The following is a 24,399-nucleotide window of genomic DNA, read 5'->3' as shown; positions in this document are numbered from 1 at the left end:
GAGTAGCCCGCTGGCCTGTTCTAAAAATAGCTCAAATAGCAGCACTTACCAGTGAGCTGCCTCTATTTTTTAAATTTTATTGATTTACTAGCAAGCTGGTCTCGCTTTGCCCGACATTTTTAATTCTAAGAGAGACAAAACTCAAATAGAATTTGAAAATCCAAGAAAATATTTTAAAGACTTGGTCTTCACTTGTTTAAATAATTTCATTAATTTTTTTACTTTGCTTCTTATAACTTTCAGAAAGACAATTTTAGAGAAAAAAATACAACTTTAAAAATTATTTTAGGATTTTTAAACACATATACCTTTTTACCTTTTAAATTCCTTTCCTGACAATTTAAATCAATGTTCAAGTAATTTTTTTTTTTTTTATTGTAAAGAATAATAAATACATTTTAATTTAATTCTTCATTTTAGCTTCTGTTTTTTCGACGAAGAATATTTGTGAAATATTTCTTCAAACTTATTATGATTAAAATTCAAAAAAATTATTCTGGCAAATCTAGAAAATCTGTAGAATCAAATTTAAATCTTATTTCAAAGTCTTTTGAATTTCTTTTAAAAAATTTTGTTCTGGAAAATCTAGAAGAAATAATTATTTGTCTTTGTTAGAAATATAGCTTGGTCCAATTTGTTATATATTCTAACAAAGTGCAGATTGGATTTTAACCTATTTAAAACATGTCATCAAAATTCTAAAATCTTAATCAGGAAAAATTACTAATGATGTTCCATAAATTCTTTATTTAATTTTTTCAAAAACATTCGAATTAGCTAGTTTTTCTCTTCTTTTTTCGGTTGAATTTTGAATTTTAAAGAGTCGAAATTGAAGATAAACTATGTTTCAAAATGTAATTGTCATTTTTTTTTTCGTGTTTTCTCCTCTTTTAAACCGTTCAATTAAGTGTAAATATCATTAATTATTAATAATAACATAGAGTTAAAGGTAAATGGAGCAAATTGGCTATTTCTGGCAATTTATCGAAGTGTGTATCAAACTGGTAGCCCTTCGCATTAATCACTACCCAAGAAGTAGCTCTTGCTTTCAAAAAGGTTGATGACCCCTGGTATATACAGTAATGTAGGAACCAGAATATTAATAACAGAAACCCTTTTGTGTGAATGAGTGTAAATGGGGGAGGGAGGTTTTTTGGGTTGGTGCACTAATTGTAAGTGTTGTGTTTTTTGTTGATTTAATTTAAAAAAAATAATAATATATATATATATATTTTTTTTTATGCGGGTCGTTCTTTAATGAGGAAGATTTTCTTTAATGAGGAAGACGTTCTTTAATGAGGAAGATGTTCCACGGGAGGCTGTTCCTTCCTCCTGACGTCACGCCCCTCCTGGTTGTCGAGTGCACTTGTTCTTCTTCCTCCTCCCGACAAACTCCACTTTACATCTGCCTCTCCTTCCCCACGGAAACTAGCGAACACGAACTTCTTCACGGGGGCTCGCTTTACTCTCCATTTCCTTCCAAGGTGAGAAACGCAACTATTTTACTCGCTTTTCGTGGGCGACATTTTCCTAAACATTCTGGAAGCTTCGAAGCTAAAAGCGGCTAATTCATTCTAGCTCGCAGGCTAACTTTAAAACCACACGGACGTGATTAGAAATGTCTCAATTAACTACTTGTCACCACCAGGAAATGTTATATCATCTTTAATCACCACCAGGAAATGTTATTTAATGTTTAATGGCGTCTGTATGTTGGTGTTAGTTGTTGCAAACTAACTAGCTTAGGTCACCTGCGCACCTGTTGTTGTTGTTGTTGTTGTCTTCTCGGCCGAAACTCTTCATTTTAAACCACACTATGTTGACTTAACTTCTTACCAGCAACATGTCTGTCATGTTATTGAACAAATAACATGTTGTAGTTAGGGCCGGGCGATATGGCCTTTTATTAATATTTCGATATTTTTTAGGCCATGTCACGATACACGATATATATCTCGATATTTTTCCTTAGCCTTGAATGAACACTTGATGCATATAATCACAGCATTATGATGATTCTATGTGTCTACATTCAAACATTCTTCTTCATACTGCATTAATATATGCTACTTTTAAACTTTCATGCAGAGAGGGAAATCACAACTAAGTCAATTTAGCAAAAGTGTATTTATTAGCGATGTCCGATAATGGCTTTTCTGCCGATATTGTCCAACTCTTAAAGCAGGCCTGGGCAATTACTTTGACTCGGGGGCCACATTTAGAGAAAAAAATGTGTCTGGGGGCCAGTATATCTATTTTTATGAACACTAATACAAAACCTCACAATAATGTCTGATTGAATGCTAAAAACGTTATGACAGACCGCCTTAAAAAAACGTAATGGAATTTTACATTTTTCTATGAAGGATAAAACACTGAATATTGACAAAATATGAACGTCACACCCCCTTTCGATCGACACATTTTACAATCAAGTGAAACGCAACAAAAATGCAACAAACAGTGAAATATGAACGCAAAGGGTACAAAATAAACCCACCTACAATCTGGTATATCTGATACATCACTAAGTTTTAGAACTTTGTCGTGAAAATCTCCTTCTGCGTCTGTGGAAATGCTTCCCGCCCAACACTGCTTGGTGCCTCGTCTGAGCTGCTGTGACGTAGATGACCATAGTAACTAATTAGATGACCATAGTAACTAATTAGATGACCATAGTAACTAGTATATCATGCAAAAGCGCAGATTACAACCATTGAAATACTTTGTATAGTTCAAGACTTACAGTCATTTGAAAACATCACTGCACATCATAATGGCAGCTACACTTTCCATCTTAAAGATCTAAAAAAAATTTGGGGGAATGTCCGGCGGGCCAGATTGAAAAGCTTAACGGGCCGCATGTGGCCCCCGGGCCTTAATTTGCCCCGGTCTGTCTTAAAGGCCTACTGAAATGAAATGTTCTTATTTAAACGGGGATAGCAGATCCATTCTATGTGTCATACTTGATCATTTCGCGATATTGCCATATTTTTGCTGAAAGGATTTAGTAGAGAACATTGACGATAAAGTTCGCAACTTTTGGTCGCTGATTAAAAAAAAGCCTTGCCTGTACCGGAAGTAGCGTGACGTCGCAGGTTGAAAGGCTCCTCACATTTCCTCATTGTTTACAATGCAGCTAGAGCGATTCAGACCGAGAAAGCGACGATTACCCCATTAATTTGAGCGAGGATGAAAGATTCGTGGATGAGGAACGTGAGAGTGAAGGACTAGAGTGAAGTGTAGGACGTATCTTTTTTCGCTCTGACCGTAACTTAGGTACAAGGGTTCATTGGATTCCACACTTTCTCCTTTTTCTATTGTGGATCACGGATTTGTATTTTAAACCACCTCGGATACTATATCCTCTTGAAAATGAGAGTCGAGAACGCGAAATGGACATTCACAGTGACTTTTATCTCCACGACAATACATCGGCGAAGCTCTTTAGCTACGGAGCTAACGTGATAGCATCGTGCTTAACTGCGGATAGAAACAAAAGAAATAAACCCCTGACTGGAAGGATAGACAGAAAATCAACAATACTATTAAACCATGGACATGTAACTACACGGTTAATGCTTTCCAGCCTGGCGAAACTTAACAATGCTGTTGCTAACGACGCCATTCAATCAATCAATCAATGTTTATTTATATAGCCCTAAATCACAAGTGTCTCAAAGGGCTGTTGAAGCTAACTTAGCTACGGGACCTCGACAGAGCTATGCTAAAAACATTAGCGCTCCACCTACGCCAGCCAGCCCTCATCTGCTCATCAACACCCGTGCTCACCTGCGTTCCAGCGATCGACGGAGCGACGAAGGACTTCACCCGATCATAGATGCGGTCGGCGGCCCGGAGACGGGGGAAGTCAAGGTGAGGTCGGCGGCTAGCGCGTCTGCTATCCATCTCAAAGTCCTCCTGGTTGTGTTGCTGTAGTCCGCCGCTAATACACCGATCCCACCTACAACTTTCTTCTTTGCAGTCTCCATTGTTCATTAAACAAATTGCAAAAGATTCACCAACACAGATGTCCAGAGTACTGTGGAATTATGTGGTGAAAACAGAGCTGTTTGTATTGGATCCAATGGGGTCCGAATACTTCCGTTCACTCCGTGACGTCACGCGCATACGTCATCACACCGAGACGTTTTCAACCGGAAGTTTCACGGGAAATTTAAAATTGCACTTTATAAGTTAACAATGTTAAGATTTCATCATTGATATATAAACTATCAGACTGCGTGGTCGGTAGTCGTGGCTTTCAGTAGGCCTTTAATTACCGATTCCGATATCAACCGATACTGATATATCCAGTCATGGAATTAACACATTATTATGCCTAATTTTGTTGTGATGCCCCGCTGGATGCATTAAACAATGTAACAAGGTTTTCCAAAATAAATCAACTCAAGTTATGGAAAAAAATGCCAACATGGCACTGCCATATTTATTATTGAAGTCACAAAGTGCATTATTTTTTTTAACATGCCTCAAAACAGCAGCTTGGAATTTGGGACATGCTCTCCCTGAGAGAGCATGAGGAGGTTGAGGTGGGCGGGGTTGAGGTGGGGGCGGGGGGGATAGGGAGTAGCGTCCAGGAAGAGTTAGTGCTGCAAGGGGTTCTGGGTATTTGTTCTGTTGTGTTTATGTTGTGTTACGGTGCGGATGTTCTCCCGAAATGTGTTTGTCATTCTTGTTTGGTGTGGGTTCACAGTGTGGCGCATATTTGTAACAGTGTTAAAGTTGTTTATACGTCCACCCTCAGTGTGACCTGTATGGCTGTTGACCAAGTATGCCTTGCATTCACTTGTGTATGTGAAAAGCCGTAGATATTATGTGACTGGGCCGGCACGCAAAGGCAGTGCCTTTGAGGTTTATTGGCGCTCTGTACTTCTCCCTACGTCCGTGTACACAGGGGCGTTTTAAAAAGTCATACATTTTACTTTTTGAAACCAATACTGATAATTCCCGATAATACATTTTAAAGCATTTATCGACTGATATCGGCAGTCCGATATTATCGGACATCTCTAGTATTTATTAAACAGTTATTAAGCAGCGGCACAAACATTCATGTCATTTCCAAAACAGAAAGTGCAAGATTGTCAGAGACATTTTAAAACAAGCTATTAGTGCACTTTTGTGCATGATGTCACTAAGATGACATATCAAAACAACACTCAATTAAAGTGCACTTTTTGTACAGAACGCCACTACAATAGTTTGAAACAAATAAAGTGCACTTTTGTGCATGATGTCACACAAGATATTTCAATAAGTGTGAAATAAAAATGAGCTGCATAACAGGAAATCAAATAGTGTATGTCCTTCACTATGTGGTAGGTTCCTGCGGACGTTATCTCCTTCTGTTGTTGACTAGTTTTTTCACACGGTGTTGATGTGGAAATGGTTGCTTGGGCATTTTGTGGGTGTGGCACCGGCCGGAGATGTTGACATGCGGAGTTTCAAGTAAGGTAGTCCGATAATGGCTTTTTTGCCGATATCCGATATACCGATATTTTCCAACTTTTAATTACCGGTACCAATATATACAGTCGTGGAATTAACACATTATTATGCCTAATTTGGACAACCAGGTATGGTGAAGATAAGGTACTTTTTAAAAAAAAAATATAAAATAAAACAAGATAAATAAATTAAAAACATTTTCTTGAATAAAAAATAAAGTAAAACAATATAAAAACAGTTATATAGAAACTAGTAATTAATGAAAATGAGTAAAATGAAGTGTTAAATGTTAGTACTATTAGTGGAGCAGCAGCACGCACAATCATGTGTGCTTACGGACTGTATCCCTTGCAGACTGTATTGATATATATTGATATATAATGTAGGAAGCAGAATATTAATAACAGAAAGAAACAACCCTTTTGTGTGAATGAGTGTAAATGTTGGAGGAGGGTTTTTTGGGTTGGTGCACTAATTGTAAGTGTATCTTGTGTTTTTCATGTTGATTTAATTAAAAAAAAAAAAAAAAAAACGATACGATACGATACGATAATTTAAAAAACCGATACGGATAATTTCCGATATTACATTTTAAAGCATTTATCGGCCGATAATATCGGCAGGCCGATATTATCGGACATCTCTAGTTTCAAGCACTCTTCATTCTCTAGCGGGTGACTTTTCAAATGATGCTACAAATTAGCAGTAATGCTACTTTTTATAGCAGCGCTTTTGCCGCATACTTGACATATTACAGTTGTCTGTTCAACATCTTTCCGCTTGAAGCCAAACCACCGCCAGACGATGGACCCCCTGCTGTTTTTCTTGGGAATTAATTCTTCTTCCTTCATTTGTTACCAGATTCGCACCTTCTTTCTCTCATATTACCACTCGCACTGCTCCACTAGCACCACAGCTAACATTACCCATGCCGCTACCTATATAGGAAATACCGCTATAATAGACTGTATTTACATTATTCACATGTGAATAATGCTGTATAATAGACTGTATTTATATTATTCACATGTGAATAATGCTGTATAATACTGTATTTATATTATTCACATGTGAATAATGCTGTATAATAGACTGTATTTATATTATTCACATGTGAATAATGCTTTATAATACTGTATTTATATTATTCACATGTGAATAATGCTGTATAATAGACTGTATTTTTATTATTCACATGTGAATAATGCTGTATAATAGACTGTATTTTTATTATTCACATGTGAATAATGCTGTTTAATGGACTGTGTTTGTTATTCACATGTGAATAATGCTGTATAATAGACTGCATTTATGTTATTCACATGTGAATAATGCTGTATAATGGACTGTATTTATATTATTCACATGTGAATAATGCTGTATAATAGACTGTATTTATATTATTCCCATGTGAATAATGCTGTATAATAGACTGTATTTATATTATTCACATGTGAATAATGCTGTATAATGGACTGTATTTATATTATTCACATGTGTATAATGCTGTATAATAGACTGTATTTATATTATTCACATGTGAATAATGCTGTATAATGGACTGTATTTGTTATTCACATGTGAATAATGCTGTGTAATAGAGTGTATTTATATTATTCACATGTGAATAATGCTGTATAATAGACTGTATGTATATTATTCACATGTAAAAATACCTTCATGTTTATTGTCTATTGTGAGCGAACTGTGGTGCTGAATTTCCCCCAGGGATCAATAAAGTACTTACTATTCTATTCTATCTCTCTGCTCGGCGAGGGTGTATGACGTTGCACGCGCAACAGTATGCAAAGTATGTAAGAAGGTGTGCTTGTTTATTGTCTCTGTGAGAAGGAGAGACAAGAAAGAGTGAAGAAAAGCCTGTAGTGTAATGCCCGCAGCTAAAAGCAACTGCGTGAGAACGTATACTCCAATACTCACGATATAGTCATTTTCTATATCGCACAGAGACAAACCCGCGATATATCGAGTATATTCCATATATCGCCCAGCCCTAGATGTAGTGGTGAACAACAACACAAATGTTAGAAAGCGCGGCGCCAGTGTTGTTGTTGTTTGTATGGTTAATTAATTATGTCCGCTGACTTACTTAATCTGATATTTAAGTACAGTACGGCAGTGTAACAGTCAAACACACACACAAACCCTCAAAACCACAGCATGAGAAACACGCTGCAGGTTCATGGAACAAAACAAGTTCTTCAGGTACGGCCTGTAGCTTTGGTTGCTCACCATCATTGTAAAATATGACATCAAGCAAACTTCCATCTGTTTATCCCACTGATGTCCTCAAAGTCCCTCAGGTTTGGCATTCGCAGGAATTTTCTTTTGGATCTTGCAGCATTTATGTGATTGCAGCATTTTCCAGTTGCTTTATGGCAGGGGTTGTCAAACTCATTTTAGATCGGGGGCCACATGGAAAAAAATCTACTCCCAAGTAGGCCGGACTGGTAAAATCACGGCACGATAACTTAAAAATAAAGACAGCTTCAAATTGTTTCGTTTAAAAGAAGAACAAGCACATTCAGAAATTGTACAAATCATAATGTTGTTGTTTTTTTGTTTTTTTTTACAATTACCTGTTGCGGTTAATATTATACATACTTTGTCGTTATTTATATTTTCTGAATACATTATGTGATAATGTTCATCAGTTAACTCATTGGTGTTCATTTTCAATCTATCAAGATAAAGTAATATCAAAATCAAATTACAGTTTATTTATGTAGTTTGATCATTTTCCTCGACTGATGTACTAACATCATGTGGTTTATTTTGTGCATATGTAGCATCATCTACAAAGAGGAGACGGTGTGGCGCGGTCGGGAGAGTGGCCGTGCCAGCAACCTGAGGGTTCCTGGTTCGATCCCCACCTTCTACCAACCTCGTCATGTCCGTTGTGTCCTGAGCAAGACACTTCACCCTTGCTCCTGATGGGTCGTGGTTAGGGCCTTGCATGGTAGCTTCCGCCATCAGTGTATGAATGTGTGTGAATGTGGAATTAGTGTCAAAGCGCTTTAAGTACCTTGAAGGTAGAAAAGCGCTATACAGGTATAACCCATTTACCATTTAGATACAAAGAATTGCTATTGTGACATCCAGTGGACACATTTAGAACAGCTGTTTCTTTCATTCAAAAATTTCAGGTTCATTTTTATACTTAGCAAAGTCATCCTGCGGGCCGGATGAAACCTGTTCGCGGGCCTGATCCGGCCCTCGGGCCTTACGTTTGACACCCCTGCTTGAGATGAAAGACAATGAAGCAGGTATATTAAAGGCCTACTGAAAGCCACTACTAGCGACCACGCAGTCTGATAGTTTATATATCAATGATGAAATCTTAACATTGCAACACATGCCAATACGGCCGGGTTAACTTATAAAGTGCCATTTTAAATTTCCCGCTAAACTTCCGGTTGGAAACGTCTATGTATGATGACGTTTGCGCGTGACGTCACGACGGCAACGGAAGTATTCGTACCCAATGTGTCACCATACAAACTGCTCTGTTTTCATCGAACAATTCCACAGTATTCTGGACATCTGTGTTGGTGAATCTTTTGCAATTTGTTTAATGAACAATGGAGATTGCAAAGAAGAAAGTTGTAGGTGGGATCGGTGTATTAGCGGCTGGCTGTAGCAACACAACAAGGAGTACTTACTTGGATAGCAGACGCGCTAGCCGATGCTAGCCCCCAACCGCATCTGTGATCGGGTGAAGTCCTTCGCCGCGCCGTCGATCGCTGGAACGCAGGTGAGCGCGGGTGTTGATGAGCAGATGAGGGCTGACTGGCGTAGGTGGAGCGCTAATGTTTTTATCGTAGCTCTGTGAGGTCCGGTTGCTAAGTTAGCTTCAGCGTCGTTAGCAACAGCATTGTTAAACTTTGCCAGGCTGAGAATTATTAACCGTGTAGTTACATGTCCATGGTTTAATAGTATTGTTGATCTTCTGTTTATCCTTCCAGTCAGGGATTTATTTATTTTGTTTCTATCTGCATTTGAGCCAGATGCTATCACGTTAGCTCAGTAGCTAAAGAGCTTCGCTGATGTATTGTCGTGGAGATAAAAGTCACTGTGAATGTCCATTTCGCGTTCTTGACTCTCATTTTCAAGAGGATATAGTATCCGAGGTGGTTTAAAATACAAATCCGTGATCCACAATAGAAAAAGGAGAGTGTGTGGAAGTTACGGTGAGAGCGAAAAAAGATACACCCTGCACTGCCTCTCTAGTTCTTCACTCTAACGTTCCTTATCCACGAATCTTTCATCCTCGCTCAAATTAATGGGGTAATCGTCGCTTTCTCTGTCCGAATCTCTCTCGCTCCATTGTAAACAAAGGAGAATTGTGAGGAATCCTTCCTCCTGTGACGTCACGCTACTTCCGGTATAGGTAAGGCTTTTTTTTTATCAGCGAGCAAAAGTTGCGAACTTTATCGTCGTTGTTCTATACTAAATCCTTTCAGCAAAAATATGGCAATATCGCGAAATGATCAAGTATGACACATAGAATGGATCTGCTATCCCCGTTTTAAATAAAAAAAATTCATTTCAGTGGGCCTTTAAAGGCGAATAATAAAGCGTACACAAACGCTGCATTTGTGCACTCTAACCTGATTAACTTTCCGGACAACTGGCAAGATAGTCCAGAACAATAGCAGCCTTCCTCTGGAACAGAATCAGTCGGGGCATGAACGGTCTTTTCCTTCGGATTTAAAATTATTTTCAAATTCCTTCGAAAAATACTCTTCCGCCGGTCTTTCATGTATCGGACCTGTATCCGCTCCGATAAGTTCTTGGTAGCAGTGTTATGTTCATAGTGCAATCTAAGATCATTTCTTGATGCTGTCTGCTATTTACCATCAGCATAGCCATTAGAGATGTGATATTTGTAATCTGTGTCAATATTGCAGCGGACATCACTTCAAACAAGTTGTAAGGATTGGCAAATCCCAGTGTGACATCATTGGTCGTCCGATACCGATTAGTGGCCGATCTATCGGTACATCCCTACTTTCTATCATTGGTGCTTTCTGACTTGAATCCAAAACTACAAACTTCTTGCCACACACAAGGAATTTGGGATTCAAAACACCGTATTTTACGTATCCTGATTTCGGTTGAGTTGAATGTTGCTTCCCTATTTCCGCTGTTATCCTTGTATTGTATGAAGAGTTTTTTTCCCCATCAGGGTCAGTGCTAAAGATAGTTTATTTCAAGTACGCACTGACCAATGTTACTTGGATGCTTTGCTAAGTAGTGCAGATACTGATGTTGTGCGCGGGACTGAAAACAGCTTTTAGTATTTTGTGGTAAAAACATCGATGACGTGACAAATGTATTGTCCGAGAGGTACTCATTTAACAGTATGTGCATTATTGTGCTCGTAGAACTGCACTACATCATCTGAGAGTCCATACTCTTAATCACGACATCTTTTCCAGGATCAAAAACACACTTTACCGGACCAAAACATTTGTAGTTTCTTTCAACTAGTTTTTAAATAAGTCTGCCAGTGCACACATAGTTTGCATGTTTCAGGCATTTTATGCTCCTGACTAATTCAAACATGTTTTGTTGTGAATGGTTCCTTCCTACCACGTGTTAGCAGTGTTTGCTGGCCTCCTCCATCCTCGGCAGGCTACCCGGCAGACTGGCTGGTCCCGTTCTGTCTGTTGTGCGGAGTCACCTGTATTTCACACTGCCAGCATGACTAAATTGTTTCGAGGCGTGGCACAATGAGGCTAGTGCTAACATAAACAGTTCAGACAGGGTTTGAACTTTTAAGTGAATTGTTTTACCTGTGGCTATTAGCTTTGGGAGAGATTCCCAAATCCTCATGATTTTATTTGATTTTTATTCTTGGGGTGACTATTCGATTCAGAATCGATTCTTGATTCAAACACCATCCATCCATCTTCTTCTGCTTATCCGAGGTCGGGTCGCGGCGGCAGCAGCCTATGCAGGGAAGCCTAGACTTCCCTCTCCCCAGCCACTTTGTCCAGCTCTTCCCGGGGGATCCCGAGGCGTTCCCAGGCCAGCCGGGAGACATAGTTTTCCCAACGTGTCCTGGGTCTTCCCCGTGGCCTCCTACCGGTCGGTCGTGCCCTAAACACCGTTCGGGTGGCATCCTAACCAGATGCCCGAACCACCTCATCTGGCTCCTCTCCATGTGGAGGAGCAGCGGCTTTACTTTGAGCTCCCCCGGAGCTTCTCACCCTATCTCTAAGGGAGAGCCCCGCCACCCGGCGGAGGAAACTCATTTGGGCCGCCTGTACCCGTGATCTTTTCCTTTCGGTCATAACCCAAAGCTCATGACCATAAGTGAGGATGGGAACGTAGATCGACCGGTAAATTGAGAGCTTTGCCTTCCGGCTCAGCTCCTTCTTCACCACAACGGTTCGATACAGCGTCCGCATTACTGAAGACGCCGCACGGATCCGCCTGTTGATCTCACCATCCACTCTTCCCTCACTCGTGAACAAGACTCCGAGGTACTTGATCTCCTCCCCAACCCGGAGATGGCATTCCACCCTTTTCCAGGCGAGAACCATGGACTCGGACTTGGAGGTGCTGATTCAAACTATTTGGTAAATAACGGCTTACAATTTACAATACTTAAAGAGGCTGTTTGCAACTTGCTCAGTTAAAAAAAAATTTAAAGAAAGAAATATAACAAGAAACACCTTTGGCAAGCTTTTCATACCGTTAGTGGATTAACAGAACATATATGTTTTGAAACTGTCTACATTTTTCACAATTACTAAGCTTGTATAACAATTTTTTTTACAGAATAAAATGATTGCTGTTTATGGCAGTCACTCACCCTGTCTCGTCAACATGTACATGCAGAAAGCGTGTGCACACATACAGTACAAAAGTAGTCCAATAGAAGCAAACAATTTTCCGTCGTGTTGTTGTTCTGATAGAGCAGTGTTTTTCAGCCTTTTTTGAGCCAAGGCACATTTTTTGCGTTGAAAAAATGCGGAGGCACACCACCAGCAGACATCATTAAAAAACTACTCAGTTGACAGTAAAAAGCCGTTGTCGCAATTGTTGGATATGACTTCAAAGCATAACAAAGCATGCATCAATATAGCTCTTGTCTCAAAGTAGGTGTACTGTCACCACCTGTCACATCCCACCCTGACTTATTTGGAGTTTTTTTTGCTGTTTTCTTGTGTGTAGTGTTTTAGTTCTTGTCTTACGCTCCTATTTTGGTGGCTTTTTCTCTTTTTTTGGTATTTTCCTGTAGCAGTTTCATGTCTTCCTTTGAGCGATATTTCCCGCATCTACTTTGTTACATTGTGGACGCCGTCTTTGCTCCACAGTAAGTCTTTGCTGTCGTCCAGCATTCTGTTTTTTTCTCCTTTGTAGCCAGTTCGGTTTTAGTTTCGTTCTGCATAGCCTTCCTAAGCTTCAATGCCTTTTCTTAGGGGCACTCACCTTTTGTTTATTTTTGGTTTAAGCATTAGACACCTTTTTACCTGCACACTGCCTCCCGCTGTTTCCGACATCTACAAAGCGATTAGCTACCGGCTGCCACCTACTGATATGGAAGAGTATTACACGGTTACTCTGCCGAGCTCTAGACAGCACCGACACTCAACAACAACACATCATTTGCAGACTATAATTACTGGTTTGCAAAAAATATTTTTAACCCAAATAAGTGAAATTAGATCATCTCCCACGGCACACCAGACTGTATCTCACAGCACACTAGTGTGCCGCGGCACAGTGGTTGAAAAACACTGATAGAAAATACATTCCATGATAACAATACTCAAAGCTAATGTGCGTGTATGTGTTATGTACGTACGTACGTATTTACGTCATTACGTGCGAGAAGCCAGAAGAGGGCGGGATATAACGCTTAAAATACATTGGAAAGTTAGCGCCTTCTGTGTAAATGTTGCAATTGAGAAGACATACAAATGCAATACTTGCGTTAATCACAGAGTTCATCCCTACATGTAGTTGATTTAATTTTGTTGTTCCGTGTCGATATGGAGAATTCTACAATATTTTAAGTGACGTTTTCTTTGTTAAAATGTAGCATCTTCATATCTTATGTTATTGCAGGGGTTTCCCAATGACAGTCCGTGGGCCAAGTGCGGCCCACCGCCGTCTTCAGTTTGGCTCGCGAGACGTCACAAGTTTAATAATCAAACTGGCCCGCAGGGCGCCTACAGCTTCATTTAAAATTGCTGATATTTTAATCACGCGGACAGCATGAGTGAATCAGGTCAATCACTGTGGATTTTACACTTAAAGTGAACATAGCACAGCAATTACTTATATGATCCAGTCCAAACAACTTTTGCCACTCATGGTGCAAACTGCAACCAACACAAAAAGTCAACACACATGGCCACACATAACACAACCTGCCCACTGATCTTTGTGGATATTATACACAATGTCCAAGCACCACACATAATTCAAAATTACACCCATTTAAATGTAGTACAATGCATGATGGTGGGGGAAAAAACCACTCCCTCTACACTTATCTTGTGATTTAGGGCTATATAAATAAACATTGATTGATTGATTGATTGATTGATTGATTGATTGATTGATTGATCTTATCCATGCTTGCACATTTTAGCTCCTTGATATTTCTGATTGATTACAGCATTTTAAGGAGGTCTTCACAAATGTAAACAAGGTAGAGTTGAACTTTCACATTCTTTTAATATCCATTTAAATTAATTTGGTTAAATTAATCATCTATCTATCTATCTATCTCTGCTGGTAAAATGAGTCACAATGAGGAAATTTTACAAACTGAGTTACTGTTATTTACACATTCTCCATCTAAAGACCTTCAAAATGATATATGGTTTGTTGGAATCGGACAGAAAATGACCGAGTTACATCCGATTGAAGTCGACCAAGTTTGAGGGTCCGTTTTGAGAAAAAACAGCTTAAAGTTTACTGTTCCAGAACAGAATGTTCCAAAACAAAACTCCATAGCAACCATACCTTAAAAGTCCTTGTAGCAACACCAAAATTGGTACAATTAAAGTCAAATCCCATGTCTAAAGGAAAAATATATATTCAACTCTATTGAAAACGGTTATGTACAAAAATTTCAACACTGTTATGTCACAGTTTTTTTGTTCACTGGTCATTTTGTCAGCTGGTCAGCTGTCCGTAATATTCCTGACCAGCAGCACTAAGAAGATTCGCCGACTGCAGTGAATTTAGCGCACTTGCAACCGCCTGTGTACCCTCTCCACCTTCTAAATCCATTACGGAATGTAAAACAGTCTAACTTATCCACAAAAATAATAATTAAATGTTCGAAAATCACCTTTTTTCACCAAATATTCCGCTCGAATTACTGTGTGTTGTTTTTCATCAGCGCGCTGCCATGATACCACAATGCACCGCGCGGGGTGATTCAACCAATGAGGGTACGCCTCACAGCGACCGCTTAGCAACAAGCAGGATTTGTTTACGTCGGGACAGGTTTAAAAACTCAAATTCTATTGGTTCAGAATGGCGTCATCGGTAATTCCATGCTAATTTTTAGAAAGTAGGTAAACTTGGCGTCACAATGATAGCAAATATAGCTAGGGGGATTCCCCCTTATTGCCGCGAGTGAGCGTTGAAAACACTTGATTTTCTCAAGGAATTTTAACACAAAGGACTAATTTCTGAAGACATACCTCGTACAAAACCTTCAAATAAAAGTGATTTAAGATGTTGTCTTGCTATTTCGATGATTGGGATCGCTAGATTGTGGCTTTATGGACTCATTTTTGTGAAAATCTCAATTTCAACCAAGATAAATTTTTTTCACTTATTTGCCTGTATGTCAAAATTAGCCTGTGCGCATTCCGACTCATTTTGCCAGCACGGGTCATATATATATCATCTCAACAAGCCTGTTTTGTGGTTACCCACTCATCAGGAGATTTAATGAGAATGTGTTTTACCATCGCTTATATTATATGTTTTACGTATTAGTAATTGCCTAATCTAATTTATGCAGTGCGGACTTTACCAACAGTTTAAGTGTTTTGGGATGCTAGCTGCACTAGAGGTGCCATTAACATCTGGCATGTAACTTCACATAACACCAACCAGACTCATTAGTGCGCCTGTAATGGGGGTCATTATGAACATATTAAAATAAGCGCACACCGCCAAGCCCAAGTATGTGCTTCACTGTCAAGATGTGGGGCAGATAAAAGCCGTCTGACATGCCTCTGCTGCATGTAGCTGAGAGGTCAAAGTTGATCAGCTGTGACGTCTTTCCCACAGTGTGCTTGTTTACCAGCGAGCTGGTCCAACCTGCGCTGACGCTTCCTAAACGCTTCTTTGCCCACCAAACCTGTTCTCCCGTTTTTGCAGGGCTGATTAGTTTACACACATCTGTGACTCAAACTCTCTTCTTTTACAGGTAGCGAGTGTGTGGCAAAGCCTATAAGGAAGGTAGGTGTGTCATTGCCCTCATTTGCTTGATAGTCTTGCTTCTTCTCCGCTTGACTGAACTGCTTTTCTCGTAGAATGTTGAGGAATGGTGGAATTAATTCTTAACCACATCTCCAGTTATTGCCACTGATCTCTTTTCTTTCGTGCAAATATGCTTTTGTTTTCAATATTTCTATTCTTGAGTTGCGCAGATTTTGTGTAACATACATTTGCAACCCTACAGTACAATCAATGTTGATAATGTTTTGGTACGATCGGCAAGCCAGAGTGGGACACAAAAGCAGAAAATAAACTGTCAGCGAATATAAGAATGTTTAATAACAAAAAGTGCACTCTAGGAGTGGAGAAATTACGAAAAGCACACTCAAAAAGGGAGAGGAGAACAAAAGATGCAGTCAGGAGTGGGGAAATCAGGCCATATCTCTCAATAGTAAAAAAAACAACTCCTGAATCCAGACGATGATCTGGATCAGCCCCAAAATAGTATTGATTGATTGATTGAAACTTTTATTAGTAGATTGCACAGTACAGTACATATTCCATACAATTGACCACTAAATGGTAACACCCGAATACGTTTTTAAACTTGTTTAAGTCGGGGTCCACGTTAATCAATTCATGGTAAAAATCAAGTCATGGTATGACTTGTTACCTATCCTATTTCCAACATTTCCTAAAAGGTAGTTGAAAACCCGCCGATAACCTTTTGAGCTACCGTATTTTTCGGAGTATAAGTCGCACCGGAATATAAGTCGCACCAGCCGAAAATGCATGATAAAGAACGAAAAAAACATATATAAGTCGCACTGGATTATAAGTCGCATTTTTTGGGGAAATTTATTTGATAAAACCCAAGTATAGACATTTGAAAAGGCAATTTCAAATAAATAAAGAATAGTGAACAACAGGCTGAATAAGTGTACGTTATATGAGGCATAAATAACCAACTGAGAACGTGCCTGGTATGTTAACGTAACATATTATGGTAAGAGTCATTCAAATAACTATAACATATAGAACATGCTATACGTTTACCAAACAATCTGTCACTCCTAATCGCTAAATCCCATGAAATCTTATACGTCTAGTCTCTTACGTGAATGAGCTAAATAATATTATTTGATATTTTACGGTAATGTGTTAATAATTTCACACATAAGTCGCTCCTGAGTATAAGTCGCACCCCCGGCCAAACTATGAAAAAAACTGCGACTTATAGTCCGAAAAATACGATATCTACAGCGGAATGAAAGAAATGTAGTGAAGCCTTTTGTCAGTCATCCACTGCCTTTGTGTCCGTGGGTGGAGGCAGGGACACCATCTTACAGAGGCCTGGGCCCATAACAACATTTTCTGGATGGTTTATTGTCTGACAAATTATTCCTGATAATCGATATTATTGTCAGCATTTTTTTGATACTAAATAAGGCACTAACGTAATCATATTATGGAACGGACTGAAACCAAACATACAAACACGCACTCTCAATCTCTTTTAGCAAAAATTGCACTTCAATAATCAATGAACATTGTGACGTGCAGTTTTTCCCCCAGTTGGAAAAACTGGGTAGGGTGTTTTTATAATTTTCCAACAAACTGGGCATATTTGCTCATAAGTATCAATGAGTTGATTTTGCTCACTCATTTGAAGCAGAAATAAAACATTTGGTTTGCAATCATATTTTTTCCTCCTAATTTGTGTTACTCTGCAATGCTTCTCACTAGCAACTAGCGAGGCTCTGTCCGTGTGTGTAGGCTAGCGGTCCCGCCTCCAACCACCGAGACAAAGATTGTGGATAGATGACAAGAGGATTCACTCTGTTCATTCAGTTCTGCTATTGAACGAACGTGCTCAGGTGCTGAAAGCCATGCACAAAGTGAACCTTAGCGCACCTCTGATTGGAAGTGAGAGACGAAGAAAACAAACACACAATCGGACACAGCAAAGTTATCAAGTTAACTTTCATTTATTGTTTGAATAATTGACTCATTGACTATCGACCCAGGCTTAGGCATGCATACATACATACTAGGGGTGTAATGGTACACAAAAATTTCGGTTTGGTACGTACCTCGGTTTAGAGGTCACGGTTCGGTTCATTTTCGGTACAGTAAGAAAACAACAAAATATACATTTTTGGGTTATTTATTTACCAAATTTGCAAAATCTTCCACCAAAAATATTTTTCTTAGTGGAATATTTGATGTGAAGTAATCAGAACCTAATTCATAATAACATTGATTTTGATTCAATATTATGTTTTGAGCAATGACAGTTTGAAAGAAAGAAAAAACAGCTTTGTTTTATTAGTCAACATTGCAATTTTTTCTAAATTACATTTAACCGTTAAGCTTTTTGATTTCACTTTTGTTATGTTTTTGTTTATTTTAATAGTATTTTTAGAATGTGCCGTGCGCCTTTAAAACATTAGCTGTGGGCCGCAAATGGCCTCCGGGGCACACTTTTGACACCCCTGCTATAGATAATAAAAAATTAAATGTGATAAATCTATGTATAAAAAGCAGAGCCTGGCGACGCGTGCGCGTTTATCATAACTCTCTCTCTCTCTCTGTCTCTGCCCCTCCCTCACCAATGCTGCTGCACACACAATTTGTTTTGTTTTTAACCCCTTCTTAACCCTGAACGTACATTGAAAATACATGCAACCCTAACTCAAAATGCCGGACATTTGAGGCATTTAAGAAACTGCGCCCTGACAGCTCTGCAAAAGAGGACATGTCCGGTGAATAGAGGACGTATGATCAGTCTATCGTAGCCAGTTAGCTGCTAGCATGCCGTGTGTTGTGCCTCGGTGTGCATTGTTTACACAACGTGCGTTACACTATTTAATATGTCCGTGTGGAAACTCGTTCGGTACACCTCCAAACCGAACCGGAACCCCCGAAACGGAACCCCCGAACCGGAACCCCCGTACCGAAACGGTTCAATACAAATACACGTACTGTTACACCCCTAATATATACACATACAGTACAGGTTTGGACACACCTTCTCATTCAATGCGTTTTCTCTATTTTCATAACTATTTACATTGTAGATTGTCACTAAAGGCATCAAAACTATGAATGACAGATGTGGAGTTATGTACTTAACGAAAAAAGGTGAAATAACTGAAAACATGTTTTATATTCTAGTTTCTTCAAAATAGCCACCCCTTTGCTCTGATTTGTGTCTCGCACACTCGTGGCATTCTCTCGATGAGCTTCAGAGGTGTCACCTGAAAGGTTTTTCACTTCACAGGTGTCATAGTTTTGATGCCTTCAGTGACAATCTACAAGGTAAATAGTCATGAAAACACATTAAACTGTCCAAACCTTTCCCCTGTACTGTTTGTTGACGCTCGTAACATAAAGTAAGGTAACAAGTAGAAATTAAACAGATCAGTCTGTTAATCAAATCACTTTTTACATTTCATCACCTCCTGGTGGAGGTAACTAGCGTAATTAATAGTCTTTTCTCTCTGAGCAGTGCAATTAACTAAATTTAAGTTCTCTTTACATTTCTAATATGGAGAAACTCTCATTTTCTTCTCTCACCAGCACCTGATGGCACCTCTGGCTGCCTCCGTGGTGCAGGCATGACTGTCACCCCACAAAAGACAAAACTGGGTTATCCTCTTACAAAGACTCAAGTCTCAGGTGTGTCTGCTGTCCTGTCACACTCGGGTCATGTTCCCGTGACTCATAGTAATGCTGCTTCGCCTCATATTTAACATATTCATGTCACATCTTCAGTCACTTGTGTAGTAGTTACGGATACATAGCGTTAAGATTTTATCATTACGATACCCTTACCGATATTCTTTATCCATATCGGTGTTTATCAGTACTCTTATCGGTACAGAAAGTAATTGGTGTAAATAAAGATTTAAAACATTTATTTGCGCAAGAGGTTAACGTCATGTGACATCTTACAAAAGGGAAGTTTTTTATCAACACCTGCTTTTTAGTTCTTAAACAAGTCAAATATGTTTGCCGTACATGGTGCAACGCAGTTATGTGTTTTGACGCCACGCAAACGCAGCAACTAGAGAACTGTCAGCGAATGCTATCTTGTTTCTGAGCAACTTTATTTTACTTAAATTTGGATTAATATTGATCTGTGGATAACTAGATCACTAAAAACTGGACTTTGGGGGTCTTTTGAGGAGGAAATATTGTTGTTACAAACTTTTGTGTGGTGTTGCTTCCTTATTTGTGATTACTCCAAGCTGATTATTACATTCTCATAGGGCTGGGCGATACGGAAAACTTTTTTTTTTAACTTTTTTTTTAACCTACCAGTTTTATAGCATCTGTACTAAAAAACAGATAAACTAGGGATTAGTTCAGTGTTTTATTAACACTAAGTGAATTAAAAAATAATTTAAATAAGAAAAATCACAATAACGTACCAATAAATCTGAGTTGACATGTTTCCAAGTAAAAGAAAGATGCATCAGTTATTTCAACAAAGGTGCTTCAACTATAGTATTAGAAGTTGTCAAGAACTTAGCAATGAAGATGTTTAATTGGTGGTTGCATCCACATCTGGCTGCAGTAGTAGCAGGTGTTTTTCAAACAGCTTTATAGCAACAAGTAGTCATCATATTTGCTAAAGAAACATCACCTCATACTTACAAGTCATGTTCGGCTCTGTATTTTAGAGTTGGTTTGGTAGTTGGAGGTGGCCGTGTGTCAGGGAGGCAAGAACGGAAATGGCCCAAAAATGGTGCACCGTGCAGGGCTTCCGTATATAGAGAGCTGGCCCATGGCTGGCACAGCTCCATGGAGGTGAGTGTTTGTCCAGGGCACGGCAAACATATTTCCCCTTTTCTTCTGAATGACAGCATCTTAGCGAATGTTGAGTCCGTCCGCAATTCCAATGAAACTTAAATCCATGATTCTGTTTACTTCTGCGTACCCGGAAGTGGGGCGGTGAAAGGTAGACTCTGATTGGCTGTTACCGTGTGTTTTTTAATGCTTTGCAGCGGCGCCAGAATGAAAGTAACAGCGCGTGCTTGTCATAATTACTAAAAAAGTACTGATAGCAGTATCATTAGTGCAGAATTTTCACGGTCCGCTTGGACCGACCTAATTAAGAACCGGTACCTAAAAATACCACTTCTCTATATACATCTCTAGTAGTAGTCATTTTCTTTTTTATGTCATTTTTCTTACATAAACTTCTGTCCTCATACTACAAATAGAGCCGTTTCAACACAGATGGATGAGGTGGAAGGCTTGCGGTTGAAACACTCCGCTGAGGATGCCATTTCTTTGGCTTCCTCCCTGACTGAGTCCATCAACCTAGAAGGTCAGTTCCTCTGCACTTTGTCTTCTTTCGTCGTCGTTATCATCATCACCATCACCAGAATGACTGAAATTCATGACCCCAAGTCAAGAGGCATGCCTTATCCCATCATGACTTGTCGTGTTCCTCAGATGGCCATTACTCCATGCTACGAGCTGAGCTGGAGAGCGACAGCAAGAACCTGGAGGCGGAGTCATGGAGCGTGGCTACCAACCCGGACTACCAAAGGACTCTGCAGAGAGATGCTGTTAAAAGACAGGATGTCATCTATGGTGTGTTGAACGCTCCCCTATACCACACCACCTGCAATTGATAGGCATCCATTGAAATGCTCAATGCTATAGTATTTTTTTTTACAACAATCTGTCAGAGGTCCCACAATAGTGTATTGGCAGTGTGTTAGCCTTGATGCTGACATGTAGACTGTTTTAACAGTTCTGACAGTTTAAATGTGCTTTTAGTAAGCCCTACTGGGAACACACTTTCTTGTGTGTTTGTACTTCATCCACTTTTGACATATACACTACAACTCTACACTGGTCCAGCATAGATGTCATATATCACAAACAAAAAATGTATTTAAAGAAGTGTGACAGGAGGGCATACATGTTGGCAACACAAGCATAGCTATGTGAGCTACATGCTAACATTACACTTGCTTTTTTAACATCAAAACCGCACTAAAAGAACACCTCCAGGCAACTATAACCCTAGACCAGGGGTCACCAACGCGGTGCCCGTGGGCACCAGGTAGCCCGTAAGGACCAGATGAGTAGCCCGCTGGCCTGTTCTAAAAATAGCTCAAATAGCAGCACTTACCAGTGAGCTGCCTCTATTTTTTAAATTGTATTTATTTACTAGCAAGCCGGTCTCGCTTTGCCCAACATTTTTAATTCTAAGAGAGACAAAACTCAAATATAATTTGAAAATCCAAGAAAATATTTTAAAGACTTGGTCTTCACTTGTTTAAATAAATTCATTAATGTTTTTACTTTGCTTCTTATAACTTTCAGAAAGACAATTTTAGAGAAAAAATACAACCCTAAAATGATTTTAGGATTTTTAAACACATATACCTTTTTACCTTTTAAATTCCTTCCTCTTCTTTCCTGACAATTTAAATCAATGTTCAAGTAAATTAATTTTTTTTATTGTAAAGAATAATAAATACATTTTAATTTAATTCTTCATTTTAGCTTCTGTTTTTTCGACAAAGAATATTTGTGAAATATTTCTTCAAACTTATTATGATTAAAATTCAAAAAAATGATTCTGGCAAATCTAGAAAATCTGTAGAATCAAATTTAAATCTAATTTCAAAGTCTTGAATTTCTTTTAAAAATTTTGTTCTGGAAAATCTAGAAGAAATAATGATTTGTCTTTGTTAGAAATATAGCTTGGTCCAATTTGTTATATATTCTAACAAAGTGCAGATTGGATTTTAACCTATTTAAAACATGTCATCAAAATTCTAAAATTAATCTTAATCAGGAAACATTACTAATGATGTCCCATAAATTATTTTTTTAATTTTTTCAAAAAGATTCAAATGAGCTAGTTTTTCTCTTCTTTTTTTCGGTTGAATTTTGAATTTTAAAGAGTCGAAATTGAAGATAAACTATGTTTCAAAATTTAATTGTAATTTTTTTTTCGTGTTTTCTCCTCTTTTAAACCGTTCAATTAAGTGTAAATATCATTAATTATTAATAATAACATAGAGTTAAAGGTAAATTGAGCAAATTGGCTATTTCTGGCAATTTATTCAAGTGTTTATCAAACTGGTAGCCCTTCGCATTAATCACTACCCAAGAAGTAGCTCTTGCTTTCAAAAAGGTTGGTGACCCCTGCCCTAGACTAACACCCTCCACCTCACCACATCCCACCTCCCCGGATTGTAAATAATCAAATGTATATACTTGTTCTTATGCTTTCTGAGCTCACTATGTTCACTGCTCGCTGTAAATATCTTACAAAGTCAGACCTACACTGTTTCAATGTCCATTTCTCTGATGATATAATTGTTGATGACTGAAGTATGCTGATAGCAACCCAACCTAACCCCCCCGCCCCGAACCCCCTCCACATCCCACCCCCCGGATTATATATAATGTAAATAATTCAACGTAGATACTCTGATGATTAACTTGTGTGATGACTGTATTATGATGATAGTATATATTTGTACCATGAATTGATTAACGTGGACTCCGACTTAAACAAGTTGAAAAACGTATTCAGGTGTCACCATTTAGTGGTCAATTGTACGGAATATGTACTGTACTGTGCAATCTACTAATAAAAGTCTCAATCAATCAATCAATGCTGAGGAATAATTAAATGATCAAACCTATAGCTTCCAAGTCTCTAACTGACTGGCTGATAGTTTGCAGAGCTCTAGACATGATTTTAATATGTGTAGCGACGCATTGTGTTTTGTTTTTTTGCACAAAGCTGCCCTGCCATTCAATAGTGGGTGTGTACACAGTGCAGTCACATCTTGCTGATAGTGGGTCAGAGGTGGTATTACGTCAATGAGGAAGACATTACTCTTCATGATGTCATAAATGGCCACAACTTCAAAAGCAAGCGTTTGAGTGCCTCTTCTCTCAAAACATGAGCATAACGAGATAGATCCAACGAATCGATGACTAAATTAATCGCCAACTATTTTTATAATCGATTAGTTGTTGCAGCCCTAGAATGGATTAAGCAAGGAAATCAAACAATGTACTAATATGATCCACTTCAAGAAACTCTTCAAACTTAAAGTGTTTACAAAGTACAAAGAAGAAGAACAATGATAAACATTATGAATTTATTTCATCCATTCATTTTCAAAATAATCTTACTCATCTCACCATAGGAAATGTAACTTACTTCACCGAGTATTTATTTATTTTTATTGTGATTACTTATGGAGTATATTGTGAATAAATTGAGAACAGGAAGTGAACAAAAGTTTTAGCAGCTGTTATATAAAAGAAAAGGGGTAGGATTAAATCAGCTCTGCTTCTTCCTACTCCTTTTCGAACATGTTGAAAAGAGAAACTGGAAATTGTGATGTATCATGTTTTATGCATGCATGTTCCAAATAAACACAAACTCAATGTTCATATCACTGCAGGTACTTCCACTCAGGGTGTCTTCTT

At 38.6% G+C, this 24,399-nt stretch overlaps 1 protein-coding gene across 2 annotated transcripts in view; it reads left to right on the top strand.

Moving 5' to 3' along the window:
• The first annotated feature begins 1,311 nt into the window (after positions 1-1,311).
• Positions 1,312-24,399, top strand: part of arhgef18a (rho/rac guanine nucleotide exchange factor (GEF) 18a) — a 37,379-nt gene continuing 14,291 nt past the window's right edge. For both annotated transcript variants that reach the window (XM_062023817.1, XM_062023818.1), the window contains exons 1-5: positions 1,312-1,484; positions 15,905-15,936; positions 19,498-19,596; positions 21,147-21,253; positions 21,382-21,522. In XM_062023817.1, coding sequence (XP_061879801.1) covers positions 21,163-21,253; positions 21,382-21,522 — 232 coding nt within the window. In that variant the 5' untranslated portion in view covers positions 1,312-1,484; positions 15,905-15,936; positions 19,498-19,596; positions 21,147-21,162. The remainder of the gene's footprint in view (positions 1,485-15,904; positions 15,937-19,497; positions 19,597-21,146; positions 21,254-21,381; positions 21,523-24,399) is intronic.

This window comes from Entelurus aequoreus, linkage group LG16 (genome assembly GCF_033978785.1).
Source record: "Entelurus aequoreus isolate RoL-2023_Sb linkage group LG16, RoL_Eaeq_v1.1, whole genome shotgun sequence".
In the NCBI taxonomy this organism is placed as follows: Eukaryota; Metazoa; Chordata; class Actinopteri; order Syngnathiformes; family Syngnathidae; genus Entelurus; species Entelurus aequoreus.
The sequence above is the reverse complement of the archived record's forward strand: the minus strand, read 5'-3'. Positions and strand labels throughout refer to the sequence as shown.